The sequence below is a fragment of the Lissotriton vulgaris genome, chromosome 7 (genome assembly GCF_964263255.1).
Source record: "Lissotriton vulgaris chromosome 7, aLisVul1.2, whole genome shotgun sequence".
NCBI lineage: Eukaryota > Metazoa > Chordata > Amphibia > Caudata > Salamandridae > Lissotriton > Lissotriton vulgaris.
In genome coordinates, this window is record NC_141695.1 from 606,441,426 (window position 1) to 606,459,768 (window position 18,343).

Sequence of the window (18,343 nt, forward strand, 5' to 3'; positions counted from 1 at the left end):
ATACATCTCATGAATTGTTTGATTAATGAGGATGAACATAAAGAAGGAAGCTTAGCACCTTTTCTGAATCTGTAAAGTGTGGCTAAATGGACTTTAACTGATGAAAAAGTGAGTCCAGACCTAGCCAGATGTAGCAAATAAGGGAGAATTTGTTCCGCAGGAGCTTCTATCGGGTGAGCCTTGTTTGCTTTACAGCAACAGCAAAACCTCTTCCATTTTAGACGTTAAGTCTTAATTGTGCTCTGAGCTTGTGATTTAGTTAAGATGTCACGACAGTCCTGAGGGATCTCAAGGTCCTTGAATTCGAGGAAATTAGGAGCCATGCGTGTAAATTTAGAGACTGAGGGTCCGAGTGAACCACCTGCCCCTTGTTCCTCGACAACATTGTGGGTGTTGGAAGAAGACAGATCGGCTGGTCCTGGGATAGTAACAGCAGTTCTTGGAACCAGTACTGACGTGGCCACGAGGGCAATCAGGATGAGAAGGCAGCCCTCCGATTTCATCTTGCGTAACACCCTCGGGATTAGAGGTATTGGGGGAAAGCGTAAGCACAAATCCCTGACCATCGCATGGACAGGGCATTCCCCCTTGATCCCTGTTGAGGATATCTGCTGGCGTAATATCAGCATTTCTTGTTGTGCTTTGTTGCGAACAAATCCAATGTCAGCTTGCCCCAAGTTTGAAACACTTTGTTCACTTAGATGTGCTCCAGCTCCCACTTGTGACAGTCCGATAGGGACCTGCTGAGCGTGTCCGCCAGGGTATTGTGGAGGCCTCTGACATGTTCCGCTTTGAGGGTTATGTTGTGTAGTGTAACCCATTCCCAAAAATCTTGAGCCTCTTTTGACAAAGTTGCCAATCTTGTCCCTCCTTGCTTGTTCACATAAAACATGCTGGTGGTATTGTCGGTTCGAACCAGTACTGATGAACCCGCATTCCTTGAAAGGAAAGCTTGCAGGGACAGAAAACTCGCTCGTAATTCAGGCTGCTGATATGTTTTGTCTGTACTCTTCTATCTGTAAATCCTGGAGATGACCTCCCCATCATTCAATGGAGGCATCTGTTGTCAGAACAAAATCTAAGACATCCTGTATGAAAGAGTGCTTCTGCTAGATTGGCTATCTGTGACCACCAATGTAGAGCGTTTATCATGCGTGGTGTGACTTTGATATTGTCGTTGAAGGAACCCACGGCTTGCTGCCACTGAAGGTGCAGTTCTTCCTGTAGAGGTCTCATTTTGAGTCGTGCCAGCGTGATGAGATTTATTGACTAAGAGCACATCCCCAGCAGCGAAGCGAACAGAAACTGACTTTCTTCTTGAAATCAGAATTGCTAGCTTTTGAATACGAACCGATCGTGAGATAAGAATGCCTTGCACTGGACTGTGTCCAGAAGGGCTCCCAGAAATGGAAGGACTTGCATTGGACGTTACTGGGATTTGCTTTTGTTCACAGTTAGTCCCAGAGAGTTGAAAAGATGAAGAGACGTTGCAGTGGCAATCTTGACTGCTTGCTCCGAAGGACCTTTGATTAACCAATCGTCCAAATACGTGAATACCTGGATTCCCGGGATGTTAATGCTGCTGCTGCTACAGGAGCTAGGCACTTTGTGAAGATCCTTGGAGCCGATGTTAGTCCAAACGGGAGCACTTTGAACTGATAATGGGCGCCAGCCCCAGTGAATCGGTGATATTTTCGATGATTGGGATGGATTGGGATGTGGAAATAAGAGTCTTCCATGTCCAGAGAAGCCATAAAATCTCCCTCGTTTAGGCAACCAAGGATCTCTTAAAGTGTGCCCATGCAAAATCCTTGTTTTTTGAGGAATCTGTTCAAGTTGCGAAGGTCAAGGATCGGCCGCCATTACCCTGATTTCTTTTTGATCAGGAAAAAACGAGAATAGAAACCTGTCTGTTTCTGATGTGCTGGGACCTTCTCTATAGCATTCCTGAGGAGCATTGTTAAAGCTTCCTTGAATAATAAGTTAAGGCGAGGGGGTGGGGGGTCCCTTGGGCGGAGTGGTAGGTGGCTTGGTGACAAATTCTAGGGTATGCCAGTTGTTCACCAAGTCTAGAACCCATTGATCGGAGGTAATTTCTCGCCACTGGTCCACAAATGTTGAAACTTTCGTGTCCATGGGAATGGGAAGAGGTGTGATTGGCGCCCTGTGGAGATCACGGTTTTCTCTTAGCATCTCGCCCTTGATTTTGCAATCGTTTTGACCTCCCTGGCGAGAGATATCAGCCGTATTGGATTGCCGGTATGAAGATTGGTAAGTCTGTCTATATTGGTGCTGGTATTGTCTGTTCTGCTGTGTTTGTTAACCTCCTCCAGAGGAAAAACCACACCCCCTAGCGCCTCTGAAGGTTCCACGTTTGTATTGCAAGGAGCCCAAGGATCTTGTAGTATCCGTATCTGTTTTTATTGCCTGGAGGGCTTCATCGATGTGTTTTCCGAACAATGATTCGCCATCGTAGGCCATGTCCAATATTTTTGTCTGGACTTTCGGTCTGAAAGTGGTGGCTTTAAGCCAACCCTGGCATCTGAGTACTGCCGCCCCAGCTAGTTGTCTGAAAATTGTATTGACGTTCTCCCTCTAGTAAGATTATCCGTGCTTCCTGTCTTCTGTCCTCAGGAATGAGGTCAATGAGCCCAGCTATATCTGACCACATTTGGCGGTCATAACGCCCCATGATCGCTAGGGAGTTAGCTGCCCTGATGAAACAGCTGCCATAGCTGAAAACTTCTTCTCAATCAGATCAAGACGGCGCCCCTCCTTCTCCGGCGGTGTAGTAATGGGCGTTGCCGGATTCTTAGATCTTTGTTGGGCAGCCTGGGAGATGACGGAATCTGGCTGAGGGTGTCCAATGCGACAGGATGGACTATTGGCCGGAGCACGATACTTCTTATCTATCTGTGGAAGCACTGAAGGCACAAATGCAGGAGTTTTCATGATCTTGATACCCTTGTTCCATATATAATCAATTATACGAACAGCCCTAGTCATTTTTCTGGATTCCTCTTTAAAATTGTGAAGGAAACATTTGGTTTGTTCAACAGTGACCAGTAGTTGAAATCTAGCAGCAGCTCGCTGCATGAGATTGTTAAATCCTCCTATATCCTCTGGTGGCGAATCAGATGGCAGAGGAATTGGTGGTAAAGGCATAAGGATAATGTAAGAATCCCAAGTATCAACATGAGGGTTCTCTGGCAATTCAAGTTCCTCAACTTCCTCATCAGAGGATGTGTCTTGAACCGGATGAGGGTCTGGGGGCTGTTGTTCCAGAGGAGCTTGTAAATTGAGGCGTTTGGACCGGAGCCTCAGGTGGAGGTAAAGGATCTGGAACAGTCGAGGAGGAGGTGGGGTTTGTGGAATAACCTGCTGCGGGGGAAACCACTGTCTATAATATGCAAGCATGGCTTGCAAGTCCTGAATAAGATTTGGAGGCAAGTGGCTGGTCTCAGATTGACGAGCTTGCCTATGGTAAACGGTATGATGCGGGACGACAATGTCCTCTTGAGAATATTGTTTGTTGTAATCCTCCTCCTCCTCCATGGCATCTTGACATTTGATGTGCAGCTCAGAAGGATGATGAGCTATACCAAATGTTCTTTCTTCCTCATCGACATAATCATCATCGTCTTCCTGCGTATATGTTTCCAGGAGATGCGACGGAGTAAGAGGTGAAATATTGCAATACTCATGTCTTTGAAATGTTTTGAGTTGAAAGCTCCTACAAGGAACAGGCATTGAATGAGATGGAACCACAACCAAAGCCTTAGATGGGACAGGTAAAACCACTGCTGATGGTATGGTCGTCGACAGGATCATAGTCGACGGGCTCGGCGTCGAAAGGTTCATCGCCGATGGGCTCAACGTCTTCATCGTCGACAGGCTTGACGTGTTCATCGCCGACCGACTTGGGATCTTCATCGACGGGACAGTCGTCGACGGTGTAGTAGGCAACTGAGTCTTCGTCGACGATACCGCTCTTGTCGATGGTGGAGGCTTCGTCAACGGTACTTTCATTGACGTGTGCTTTGATGATGAAGTCTTCATCGATGATTCTTCGATGACGGTCTTTTTTGACAAGATCGTAATCCTCGTCGACAGTATAGGAGATGTGATAGACGTAGTAGAGATAGTCTCCGTCGACGAAAGAGCAGAAGAAGTGACAGAAATCGTAGACGAGGGAGGGAAAGCTAGAGATTTTGAGAGGCTTTTACTCACTGTTTTAGTAGATGGTTTCTTAGAGTCCTTGAGAGCAGAAGTCTGAGGAGCCTGCGCAGACCCAGAGGTGGTTAAGGGAGACCTCTGAGAAGGGCCAGAAGTAGAGTGGGAGGATTTAAGATGTTTTCTCCCCTCACTTGAAGAACTGTCCTGTGATCTAGCTCTCTTGCTGGAAGTTGAGGCTCTATCATCATCTTCAGCCAAAGAACATTTAAGCCACAAAAGGACTATTGCCTCCCTATCCCAGAGTGTTTTAGGAGGGAAGGTACGGCAAATTTTGCAATCTTTTTTCTCATGTTCTGGGTAGAGGCAGTAGATGCAGTCCTTATGCTGGTCGTCAACATGGACTCTCTTCTTGTCGCAGGTTCTGCAGGGCTTGAACAAGGCCTTCTTGTCCGACATCATGAAGAAAAAACTGAGTGGCACTCAGGGAGACTCCCTTCCACACGACGTGCGGTGAAATTCTGAGGAGAACTGGCTATGCTGAGAGTGTTCTAGAGGGTGCTGGTAGCTGGTTGGTTGGGGCCAATTTTTTGGTTCTTTTAGCGTAATGATGTAGATAGGCTACTAAGATCTAGGCCTCAGACCTTTTTTTGGGGGGGCTCTACTACTGTTATTTACCTTTGACACTACTTTCTTATTTACTGTTGGACTCCCACCTAGTCGACGGGGAATAATTCAGGCATGTGAATCTATGAAAGATACCCCAATACTGGATAAACTCAACTGCTGATGCGCAATGCTTTGATTCCCATTTTGTCTAATTGTGTGTGGCTCACCGGTTAGAGGAGGCAGACCGGGACGGACGGAGAGGTCAGACCCTGGACCAGGGTTCAATCCCCGACGCGGCAGGGTCTTGAGCTCAAAAGGTCCATGGACTCGATAATTCTCGCCTCGGTGCCTACTACAATCATGGGCTCCCATCTGCAACTCTGGGCAACAGCTTGCTTAATCTCCACTACGGCCCCACTGCGATGGGATGCCTGGCTTTCACCTTGGGGATGCCCAGTAGGGGTTATCTCGCAGGGAAAAGCCAGGACGGGTTCCTAAAGCAAGCGCGTTGAGACCTTACGGTGAAAGGCGCTATATAAGAACGTATGATTTACGATTTATTTATAACTGCAAAGCCAGAATTTCTCTTATTCTCACGTCACTAAAAGGATTTGGTATATGAATGCAAGTTGAATTCATAAATGGCTGTGGTGGACTACAACAGTGTAGAAATTCTCCAACAGTCCTGGGAATATTAAACACATTTTCTCTGTGCAACTTCCGAACTGCTATTTTATGTAAAAGACAATAAACATAAATGTTCTTTTAAATAAAAAATTAAAAATTAAATAAAAGTTTTCAGGAACTTCTAAAAGGTGGATAAGTATTTGAAGGATATCATTCTAAAATGTCATTAAAACACATGGATATTACTAGGCCTTTGGCATAAATCCAGGTGAGTTCTGCACTTGGTTGCAGACACAAAAAAGGTTTACGAAATAATTCAAATAAAAAAACTGAGAAGTTCATCATAGAGCACCTCTTCCGGGTTAGCAGAAAAGCTACGTATTAATACACCTGGGAGCTCTCCATGTAAAGAGTTCAGAATAACTTGAGGAACTGAACTATGTTGAGAGAACAACAGTAAACAAAACACAGCCAGGGGTGCACAAACAGTGGGTACTGTTTACAGGCTAAAAGTTAATGCAAAGCAGTAAAATGGAACAAATCCTGACACCCATGTTTATCTTCCGGGTACAATTCCTTTTTGTGGACACAATACATTTCCACATTTAATTAATGGAAACATTACACCAAAAACCGGAATTACAACAAACTACAATATTGTTGACAAAACAAACTGGTGGCAAACTTTCCTCCTAATACATTATTTAACAAGGGTTGCAGTAAGTGGTTAGTGACCAGATAGTTCATTTGTGGCTCTGAAGCATAATAAGTCAATGGCTCATTTTAACTATTATGCTGGTAAGTGATCAAACATTGCATTTTGGTATTTGCAGTTCTATATAGCGAGAACTCACCCGGAAGGTATAAGAGCGCTTTACATGAGCACCAGTTACATTACACAAGGTCACATTTTTTTGTTTTTAAAGGCAACAAGAGAGTAAGTGATTTGCCCAAAATGTTGAGCTGATGCCAAGTTTCCAACTTGATTCTCCAACTCCAAAGTCAACAGGTCTGTCTGTAACACCATATGAGCATTCCAACGCCACATCCTCCCTCCATTTATGACCTTGATGAGTTACTAGAGTCAGGTATGGCCTCAGTGGGCAAGCAGATCACTAGGCACATTTGGGAGAATGTTAAATGAGCAGTCAATTATCGGACTCGGCAATAGTCTTGATGAATTATACCTCATCCTATGTCTAGTTTCGGCCTTTAATTAAGAGGCATTTATAGAGAGCAACTGCTGCTTCAGAAGAAGCGTCCTGGTGCTTGCGCAAGTCAGTAGCTGGTGGGATCAGCTGTTATATCTCACCCAATAGCACTGTGTTCAGCGGAGTCTGGAACAGGCTTTCGCTGGGTATGGCATGGAGGGAGGGTGGGAGAACATTCCAGAAGCCGGGAGCCAGAATAGAGAAGGACCTACCCCTCCAATCTGGCGTTGTGGTGTTTGGAGATGCACAGAAGGTTGTAGTTAGAGAGGCGGAAAGCCTTTAAGGGGGCGTAACACTTGAGCTGGTCTTGAATGTATCGTGGGCCCTTCCGAGTGGAGTAGTCTGTGGGTGATCATAAGTATTTTGAATTTGATCCTGGACTTGATTGGGAGCCTTTGTGGCTCTTTCAGCGTTTGTCTGACAGACTGACATTTGGGGATATTCAGGGTGATCCTAGCTGTGGCGTTTTGTACTTGCTGCAGTCAAGACAGCAGATTCATGGAGGGCACCAAGATAAAATACGTAGGTGTAGTCCAACCTGGAGGTGATAAGCATGTGTTCAATCCCCTTGTGAGTGTCAATGGGCAGATATTTTAAGAGTTTTATTAGCAATGTTAGCAGACAAAGAAAGTGGCCAAAGTGGGTTTGACAAGGGGTTTGAAGGAAAGTGCAGTGTTCATCAAGACTCCTAGGTTACGGACGACTGAGGAAGGGATAGAAGCAAATCCTACATCAGAAGGCCAGAGAAGCAGAGTTAAGAAGGGAGGAGGAGCCGAACATCAACATCACGATTTCTGTTTTGTCAGATGAGTTGTAGACAGTTGGCATGCATCCTTGGAGAGGAAGCATTTGATTACTAGATCAATAGGGGACCTTGGTAAGTCAACAGTTAATCTCTGAGCCCTAGGATGGCCTTAGTAGGCTTATATTCACTCATTTGAGTCCGACATCCTTGGTCATCAAACACCTACCATTTAAAAACAGTATGTCCTTGTCACTGAACAGCTGGTAACTAGCCTCAGTGATGGCGTTGATGAGTGAGCGGTCAATCCCATAATGTCTTTAGATGGCAAATAACAGCAGATCCACTCATTACCTTGTTGAAAAGGTAACAGAAGCATACATCCAGTGATGTTCTTTGTGAGCAAGTAGCAGCTTAATCGATCCAATTGTGGCCTTCATGAGAGGCACCAGATCACTGTACTGAATTACGATCAGTAAGCAAACAAGAGAATCATCTCCTTCGGGAGTCATGGGGACGAAAGTGTGGGTTTATGAAAGACTGCAACATCACGTGATGGGCATGACCAAGTGTCATTTCACATCCATCTAATAGGTCTTCAGAATACCTACCACACTGGCTCGAATTGTAGATTTAAAATGCCTGGAATTTTTCTACTATTGATTACATGAAGCGGATCACCAATTATATAGTGTTACAGATCTGAAACTTGCTTAGAGTGCATTCCGTGTTAGAGTCAGAAAAGGGAAGTAGGAGACAAAATACGTTACAGGAATACCAGGACAGTCGCAATCAACATTCTTCAGAATTTCGTCTTACTTTTGTATAATAAATATGATTATCTCCGACAATTATTATTTTTTAAAATGAGGTACAAATCTGTATCCATTCGAAAATGTCCTCTGTCTCTGAAGGCAACACAAATTGGTCTAGCCATCCTCATTTGTAAACAACATTGAGGCCACCTAACACCAAACGCAACAACTATTTGGGGGATGGGGATGCTGTTCAGCAAATTTGCAATCTCAACAGTGGCTCTCTGCAAGTTTCAGCATGCTAGATGCAAAGCGGTGCACTCCTCCTGAGCAAACTGTCAGACTCCTACATGGTCTACTGTTTATTTTCAAAATGTTATAAGGAAAACTGTGTGACTGAGTGTCAGAGGCAGGCTGCAACGTGCCTTGCTGCCACGGGCGCAGAATCGAGCGCCGGTGTGCTCAGTGTCGTTATTAAAGCTGCCCACCAGAGAGTGGCTCTTGCAGTGAAAGGAGTGGATTTATCCCAGGCCCTTTTATCACACTTACATTCGGCATTCCTCAGCCTCTTGCATGGCTATTACTCATCCACTGGAGTGAGCCCAGGAGAAGGTTCCACAGCCAGCCCATGCCAGAGAGCAAGGTCGGGCAGAGCAGGAATGTGTACAGAGGCAACGAAGCAATGGTCAGAGGACCAACAGCACAGAAAGACTTACTGGAAGCCTGGAGGAGGGTAGAGCTGTGTGTGGCCACGAGGGGTTGGCATATTTGCACTAGGCGTGCAGAACTAGGCGTGACTATACTACTAAAAGAGGGGGATGCGTGGAGAACTGGGGCATGGGAGGCTGTGTTTGTATGTAACCTGGCCACAAGCAGGAACACTGCAAAAGTGCACGACTGTGTGTTACTAAATTACTAAAGCAGGTTACGTTTGTTGAACTGGCTACATGGTGTTATGGACGAGTCACACACAGGTCTGGAAACAAGGTAAGAACAAATGTGCACAGGGCTGATTGTACTTTAATTTTAAAAGGTATTTCATAATAATCATAAACCTCCAAAAATTTGAAGCAGAAAGTCATAAATGAAGATATTTGTTTTTATGGCGCCTTTCCAATATTGTTACAGCGCCTTTCCAATATTGTTACAGCCTGGTAACTCTGTGGGCAGTCAGGATGCGTGGGTAACACTGCACTAGAAGCACACAGAGCACAAATTGGATCAGAATTGATTAAGGTGGGTATTTGCATTGAATTCCAATCACCTATGTATTTACCATGATTGATCAGTTGTGGATAGTGGCCGAGTAGGGTCAAGGATGAGATCACAAACTTATTGAAAACTAATCCATTTAGCGAATTTTTGAGTTATCTTGGCACAGAAAGTGCCTTTGCGGTGAACAGAAAACATGTATTCTCTCTTTTCTATTCTTCACATTCCTAAAGCACATGGCTAATCAAAAGGCTTTCCAGCGCTAGGTCGACCAGAAATAGACTCGCATAAAAAGACCTATGCACTTAGCCAAACAGCAAAATCGTTAATCGTTTCCTGAAGTTCAGCTAATCCGTAGTCCTTCTTAAAGTTACAGGTAGCACATTCCATATTTTTGGGGCCAAGTAGGAGAAGTATGTTCTTTGCAAAGTGAGTCAATGCCCATTCACTCCCTTTGTCATTTAGAGGCGGTTCACATTTTTCTACCATAACAGGAGACCACCATCCCTCATTATCCCATCTCCTCAAATGCTCCTTTCTTAACCTAAGGTTTGAGGGCAGATCATTCCCTCAGCGCATAGAGCTCCCAGGCAAGCCTATCCATGACTACCAGGGAGACCTCGCCCTCTAACTGAAACTCTATCTCTTGCTCTAAGGCCTCTTTGGCAAGGCACCCCCCTCTGTTGCAATGATTTATGAGATGAATCTCTCATACATCATCCTCAAACGTTAGAGCGTCCATTGTTAGTATAGTGCAGGGTGTATCAAGCACCTCTGGCAATAGTATCAAGCGCCTCTGGCAATATATGAACATTAGCAAGTTACTCCATGCTAATCATCCCTACCTGCAAGTGGTTGGAGCATCTGCCGGATGGTTCTGGGGGGATCTTGATTTCGTCTGGAGACATATTCCTCACTCTCTCGGAAAAGGAGGCTAAACGAGGTAGCAGAGATACGAGAAGAGAACAGGGCATGAAATCAATTAGCGAAGCAAGAAAAAGTGAGACAATGCACACAAACATCAAACCTGGCCTGGTAGTGGCAGCGTGGGCTAGCAGTGGCATCTTGGATTCCTTTATCAAGTCTAAACTTACTGCAATAAAATATTGTGACCGCAATGATAATTTGTAACCATTAGTCTAATGTTAGAACGAGGTCATAAAATAAAGGAGGGTCTGGACAAAAAAAATAGTTAATAGCATGGCGTTATAAGTGGTCATCAGTAACTGTCAAAAAATAATTTGTACAGAACTGAAGGTCCGACGCAAGTTACCAACAAATTTGACAAAATCATATAAAGTGCAGGTTATGGGTGGTGCATCTGATAAAATAAAAACAGATGTTCGGTCTCTGAACATCAGGACTGAAGTGAAGAGGTCTGGACTTCCTATAGCAGTATAGAATGAAACCCTAAATAGCTTCTTCCAAATCCGAAGTCCCCCTCTGTGATAAATTTTCACACAAGCAGAATAAAAAGCTTAGGGGGCAACAAAGCAAAATCCACAATTGGCAAAATGCAACATTGCCTGAGGGCCAGCATCTCCATTATACCACCCCTCCCTACCCCAAGCAGACAACGCTTACTAACTGAAGGTGGGTTCAGCTTGAACGTCATAGTATAGTATCTTTTGGAACTTCCAATGTAGTGTTATTCGTTGACTGTTACTTGAAGAGTTTTATTTTGCTCTGCAGTTGGATGCAAAATCATTCATTCAACTGGGATCAGAATAGAGGATTTGGACGTTGGGGAAACACAGTTCACCACAAGAGGACAATCTGTTGAACTAAAAGAGTGCTTGAATTTCTTCCTCAGATGATTCAGTCAAGCAGGCCCTCTGTGCTTAAACAGCCATACACTGGAGGATGGCAGCATAGATTCAAAGCTCATTGCTCTCGATGGCCTCTGAAGTCACGACTGCTTTTCTTTCGCCCTCTGGAAGCATATTCAGTTCATGTACATTCATTTAGCACACTCCAACTGTGGGTGGGGACAGGGCGCAGTACAATACTGAACGAAGAAAGATCGCTTCCCCAAAAAATAAAAACAAAATCTGTTTGAGAGAGAACCAAGCTCAAGACGTCTAAATACTGTTCAATTCATATTCATATATTGGAGAGAAAAAGAAAGGAGCAAAGGGCAAATCGTAGGGACTATTGTACCCCCTAAAACACGAAATACTGTCCGAAAAGATGATGGATTCGGAGCAGCGTGACATCATTAAGTGACAGTCTAACGAGGCAGCTGCTTTTATTTCTATCGCTTTTGAAACCTGTTCTATATGGTACAGGACCGTATTTGACATGACATCGAATCGCTAGTATTTGTGTTTTTTCAAATGTCGATTCAGTTGTAGAATACAAAGAAAGCGGTGCATACTTTAATGCATATTTTTGTGCTATCCCCTCGAACAGACTAACCCATCGGACAGGCTTACAGTGTCTGCATTCACATACAGGGACAGAATAAAGGCAAAAGCATGCCTCCCTTAGGTACCTGTGAAGAGAAGGCAAGCTGTGTGCTTTTGTTTCCCTCTGTGGCATTTACATTTAAATGTAAGGTTCCAGGCGGCCCCCAGTCAGCATATACAAACAATGGCCCCTTAACTTCTCCCCAGCTGGAGGTAAAAATAAAAAAAGGCTCCCTCGCTGCCGCCAGCATGTTGCTGCTGGGAAGCGAAAGCAGGTAACGTGCAGGTGCTGCTGAACGTGTCCCGCGGTGTCTGAAAACTACACTGGGACAAGTTCAGCATATTTCTGTGGGGCCCAACTCATTGGCAGGGGGGACGGCATCCACCCTGTGAAAAAAGTGGGGTGACGCCTTGTACCTGCGTGCACCCCCGACTCGAGTCCTGGCTACCTTCCTCTCTCTGAATGGTACCGTGTCCGGTACACCTGCTGCCGAGTGCAACAGACAAATCCCATCTCTGTGCCCCATTATTAGCCTGAAATCTCGTGCAGAGCACGGCCTGGCTTGGATCCGGAGTCTCGCTCGGAAATGTCGCTTCACTCTACGGATCCCAGTAAACGCCATGAAAGGAGGCGAGCAGCTCTGCAAGACTAATGTGCTGCTCACCAAACTGTGGTGCGTGGATGAACTTTGCATTAGGTAATTCGATGCCCAAAACACTGACAACAAATCCACTTTCTATAGAGGACAAAGTCACAGAATAGAAAGGAGGGAGCCCTTTGGCATCTTGACAGGACAGCAGAGTGCCTGGCCAAGGGCCTAATCTGGGAGGGGACGTGGGGGTTCATTCCTGGATGCAGGCTGTCTTGGCACAGTGTCTTCAGACAGCCTCCAACCAAAGATCCCTCCTCCGTATAAACCGCTCTCCGGTCTCGCCCTGAATCATAACAGAACAAGCTTCCCTTTGTGCACTGCTCACAATGGAGGCGTTGGAGCTCGAACCCAAAGTCTTAAAATGTGCCTTTACTCCAAGGGTCAAACAACTCCCAGCACAAACTGCTGCCAGGAAATCCCGCACCGCCTCACGACAGAAGCAGAAACAAGCATTGGTAAAGCCAATATGCCTGGTGTCAATTTCCAGCTTTTTGTCTTTCCAATAGTTGTTCTCTTTTGTCAGGCTTTTTTGTTATGTGTTTGGTGGCAGAGGATTTGGGGGGACGGGACACGTCTGGGCCTTGATTGAAAAGGGAAAAGATTTTTTGGGTCTCAAAAATCACACAATGCCATAGTAGCATCAGGCCCGCAAAGTAAACTACTTTGTGCATGGATGTACTACTAAGGGAAGAATGTGGTCACTCACAGTGAAGTTAACCAATTACTGAAGAGAGCTGACACACTGCTGTATGCTGAAGTGGGTGGAATTAAATATTTGAATGATAATAACGTATCAATAGATGAAGTGCTGGCAGAAATCCCCAATAGCTGAGTATATTACACATATAATTTTAGTAAAATCAAAAGGTCTTGATCAACGCCACACCTAAATAAAAAAGTCGGATGCACCTCCCCCCTACAACCACAAACAGCTATTCTGTAGCCCATAGGGAGTGGTGCCAGGATGTACGTAAGCCTTCTCCCACCCTTGGCACACGCACGCTCACTGCAAATTTCTTGGCTTGGTCTCACCTTGTAAATACTGTATCTATGCCTGCAAGCTACAGGATTTCACAGGAGTATGAAAGCTTTTAGAACAGACAGTTCTGGGAGAAGCTGTGAGTCAGAGTGCTGATTCAGCTGAAATGTTCTTTAAAAAAGTCAGCAGAGTGCATCAACACCAAAATGTTTCTCCTATGCAAAGTTCAACACCTGCACCACCCTCCTTCACAAGAGTCTGCTTTTCAGGATTGCTACTGCACAGAGTTCTTAATAAAAGCAGGAAGAGCACAGAAACTGGATTCACAAAATTAGAAAAAGAACCTGGTAATCCAATATCAACGAATGTGAAAAAACAATCAAAGTCTTAGATTGGACAGGTAGGTTAGGGAAGGGAAAAATATCAGAGGTGCTTGGAAAGTAGGGTCAAAGAACTCTTAGGGAGGACGCCGTCATGGAGTACTTCGGAACAGTCAGACGCGATGGCGGACAGGGAACAGAGATACCAGGGGCTAATGGGTGAGAAAAAATGATAGTGAGTTTAGGGGGAAGATCATCCTAGAAGCATAGTCATAGGGTATTTAGGGTAGGTCACAGCCTGGGGAGGAAGGTCACAAAGCAAACATCAGTAAGGTGCAGATGATGAATCACATGTGTTTTTAATGGGGGCACACCTCTTCAAAATGCAGATAGAGGTTTAGGAAAAATAAGGGACTGAGAGGAACACTCACAATGATGCATCTCTAAACAGTGCTTCAGGCACTCGCCTGACTCACTATACGCCTCTGCTGTCAATACCATCCACTCATGACCACTACCTTGGCTGTCGATACTCACTTATCTACATCGATTTTGAGCCACCCTGTTTCCGGAGATTACAATCTGTCCTCTATTGCATCGAATCCCTCTGTGCTAATTCCATCTTCATGGGCACCCTACTTATTGGGCAGTCAGCATCCACACATGCCTCTGATGTTCATGACTTGATTATTGAGAACTTCATACATATCTTGGCTCCCCTACGGCCTTGGCTCAAACAGGCTTCTTAGCCGCCTAATCAGCAGTCGTTTCTGAGAAAGAAAATGTGATCCCAAAAGGCAGTGGGGTGGTAGGTGTGCCCTTAGCCATAGTCTAATGTACAACTCTCAACGCACCACCAACACATTCTTGATGTATCTCCTAACCATCACTAGTTTAACCTCATACTTTGTGGGCTAATCAAATAAAGCACATGATATTTTCTCTATACACATCAATGACGTTGCCCAACATCAGTTGGCCATATCAAACAAGGAACTCCTCCTTGGCGACCTACATCTGGACTGATGATTCCTCCATGGATCATTAAGGGATTGCGGAGTATAGGGACATTAGCTTTTTAATCGACTGAAGCACGACAAAGGACATCACTTAAATCTGCTGTTCACTACTATCCTATACCTTATAATCTCTTCTTATGTACAACTCTCCTGGAGAGACAGTTCTCTTTACTTCATCACTGATATAGGTAACCTTGATAAAAATTAAACCAGATATTTTTCTACAGTCCCATCCTATATTATAACTCTCAACATTTAGGCTCCTGGCCAGTATAATTACCCATGATTAACAATTAAACTGACACATTTTGTATGAAACTGAAGTTTTCCACCAAATTCGATCAAAGAGGGATAACGAAACTATAGGGGCACCCCCCATACAATAACCCCAAAAACTGATAAGGCCCAAGTAACCTTTTTTTGTAAAAAATGAGACATTACTCATTATCAGGGAAGGCTACTCTCAACTTTAATGAAAGTCAGACTTCACAGAATGCAGTCAAGGTACGCAATTACTTGCAATGCTCACGTGTCAAGAAGAACAGAGTACAAAACGCTGTATTTCTTTCTATTTTAGAGGAGACACCCCATGGGACAACAGACATTGGAGTCCTGGAGGGTACAAGACGCCTATTTGTTGTATTTACAGTGCCACCTGTATATATAACCTCAAACAAATGTAAAGCAGGCTAACCTATAACTAATAGTTTCTTACCCGTCTGAGTCGTTTTGCAGCTTGAAGACTTTCTGGATTCACTATGCTGTGTATTATTCCGCGGTCTAGTGGTTGGGTCCGGAATCATAGTATTTCTCTTCCCCCCCCCCCCTTTTTTTTCGTGGCCCAGGTGGGAGTCGACGTCCCACCATTTGGTGTCCTCCTGTGACGTCGGAGTGCTTCCTCCGGAAGTTTCCACCTTTGGGCGCCATCTTCGGATTTTTTTCTTGCATCGTTCTATTTTTGTTTATCCTCTTCTTTTCAAAGTTTTTTTTTATCCCCTTCCTCCTGTCATCTTTCTAGCGGAGGTGGGTGGTTTTGCTAGTGAATCCAGAAAGTATTCAAGCTGCAAAACTACACTGACAGGTAGGAAACTATTCGTTTTGCATTGTGAATCTTTCTGGATTCACTATGCTGTGCACAGACTTTGTAGCAGTTTGCTATGTTTGTGGCGGCTGGGTGGAAGATGAGCGTTGGTTGTTGAATACATGTTGGAGCACTGTTTGTCCTACTTGTGCTTCCTTGTTCATCTGTATATCCACACAGTAGTGCCTAGTGAACGTTTGCACTGAAGCCCATGTTGCCACAGGCAAATGTCTTAGATGGGTGTGTTTGCCAGGAAGGGTATTGTTGCTCCCTTCTTTCTGGTATAGTGGGCTTGTGCCGCTCCTGTAGTTCTTGGCCTGCTTGCTTGTGGCAGAATTGAATTGTCTGTGCGATCCATCGTGCGATGGTGCTTTTTGTTACCGGTCTTCCCAAGAAACTGCTTGTGAAAGACACAAAGAATTGCTTTGTTTTCCTACAATCTTTAGTTCTCTCAATGTAATGCATCACTGCTCTTCTAGCGTCCAGAGTGTGCAGTGCCCTTTCAGCACTTGTGGATGGTTTTTGGAAGAAACTTGGAATCTGTATTGTCTGGCCTATATGGAACTTTGATACCACCTTTGGCACCAGGAAAGCTGTCTTTATGTAGAGCATATGTAGAGAGGCCTTGTGAATGGGTTCGAAAGGTGCCTTCATAAGTTGCGTTAGAACTACATTGAGGTTCCATGCCGGCGGTGGCATCCTTTTTGCGGGGGCGATTAGTTTGGCCCCCTCCAGGAATCTTTTTACTACCTGGGATGTAAAGAAACTTTTCCCCTTTTCTCCTCTTGTGTAGGCTACTATTGCTGCTAGGTGTACCCTTAGCGTGGTGTAGCTTAGGTTACTTTTTAGTTAATGTGTAAAGTATCTTAGAACTGTTGACTCCCTGGTGATTCTCTTTTGGAGCTTCTCCTTGATGCACCAGTGTGTGAACCTTTTCCATTTTGCAACATAACACTTCCGTGTAGTAGGTGTCCTTGCCTCCCGCATCACCGCCGGCGTGCTCTCTGGGAGTCTTAGGTGTGCAAACTCACTGCTTCAGGAGCCAAGCTGCTAGGCTGAGGTGCTCTGGTTCTGGGTGTAGCACCCTTCCGTTTTGCATCGAGAGCAGGTCACTTCTTTTTGGGAACTTGTGATGTGGCTCTTGTGCCATTTCCACTATCTGTGACAACCACGACTGCCTGGCCCACTGTGTTGCTACCAGTATCAGCGTTATGTTGCTTGTTTTGCACTTGCTGAGCACTCTGTGCATTAGCGGTATCGGGTGAAAATCGTAGGCAAATGTCTTCGACCAGCTTATCCATAGGGCATTTCCTTGGGATTGCTGACCTGGCTGTCTGGATGCGAAGTATTGACATTTTGCATTCTGGTGTGTTGCAAACAGGTCTATTTGTGGGGTCCCCCACTACTTGAATAGCTTTTGCTTTTCCTATGTATTGAGCTCCCACTCGTAGGATGCTGATGTCTGTCTGCTGAGTCTGTTTGCATCCACGTTGTCCTTCCCTGGTAGATGTATCGCCAGGAGGTCTATTTGTATTGGGATGGTCCACTTCCATATCTCCTGCGCTAGCCTTGATAGCGCCACTGATTGTGCTCCTCCCTGCTTGTTGATGTAGAACATCGTTGTGGTGTTGTCGGTTTGTATCAACACCCTCTGCCCGTACAGTTGTTTCTGGAAGGCTTTTATGGCAAGGAACACAGTCTTTAGTTCCAGGTAGTTGATGTTTCTGATCGCATCTGTTAGTGTACACAAACCCCGCACTTTGAGCTGGTTCATGAGCGCTCCCCATCCCATTTGGGATGCGTCTGTTGTGATTGTCACTGTTGGAGTTGGTGGTGTAAATTGTTTCCTCTTCGTTATGTTCTCATTGTTCAACCATGTCATCTCCTTTTGCACTGTGTGCGTTACAACCACTAGATCTTCCCAACTCCCTGTTGCCTGTGACCATTGTTGCTGGAGCCATTCCTGGAATGGTCTCATGTGTAGTCGGATATTGGGGACTAGGTGTTTGCAGGACACCATCATCCTCATGAATTTGCTCACTGTCCTCACTGTCAGAGGTTGCTCCTTCCGGTATTGACGTGTCTCCTTCAGCAGTGCGAAGGTGCTCTTCTCGCTTAGGAACACCCTGCCCTGAATGGTGTTGATCTGTGCGCCCAGGAAGAGCTTCAGCTGTTCTGGTTCTAACGAGGACTTCCCCCAGTGTACCCTAGTTCTGTCAGAGTGTGCGTGACCCGCTGAGCATGAAGTTTGCATTGTTTGTAGGAATTCGCCTTTACCAACCAGTCGTCTAGGTAGGGATATACATGTATTCCCTGCCTCCGTAAGTGTGCCACTACCGCAGCAAAGCATTTTGTGGATTTTAGTCCAAAGGTCAGGGTTGTGATTTGGTAGTGCACTTTGTTGATCGCAAATCTCAGTAGATGTTTGTGCTTTTGCTTCATGGGAATGTTTAGGTAGGCATCCTTGAGGTCTATGGTAGACATAAAATCCCAGTCCCTTATTTGTGGTATAACCTCCTGTAGGGACGTCATTTTGATTTTTTTTTAGTTTTTA

General features: G+C 45.0%; 1 protein-coding gene across 2 annotated transcripts in view; it reads right to left on the reverse strand.

The window, feature by feature from the left end:
• Positions 1 to 18,343, reverse strand: part of SAP30BP (SAP30 binding protein) — a 323,666-nt gene that overhangs the window by 10,479 nt on the left and 294,844 nt on the right. For both annotated transcript variants that reach the window (XM_086930746.1, XM_086930745.1), the window contains one exon: positions 10,175 to 10,263. In XM_086930746.1, the coding sequence (XP_086786872.1) occupies positions 10,175 to 10,263 (89 nt within the window). The remainder of the gene's footprint in view (positions 1 to 10,174; positions 10,264 to 18,343) is intronic.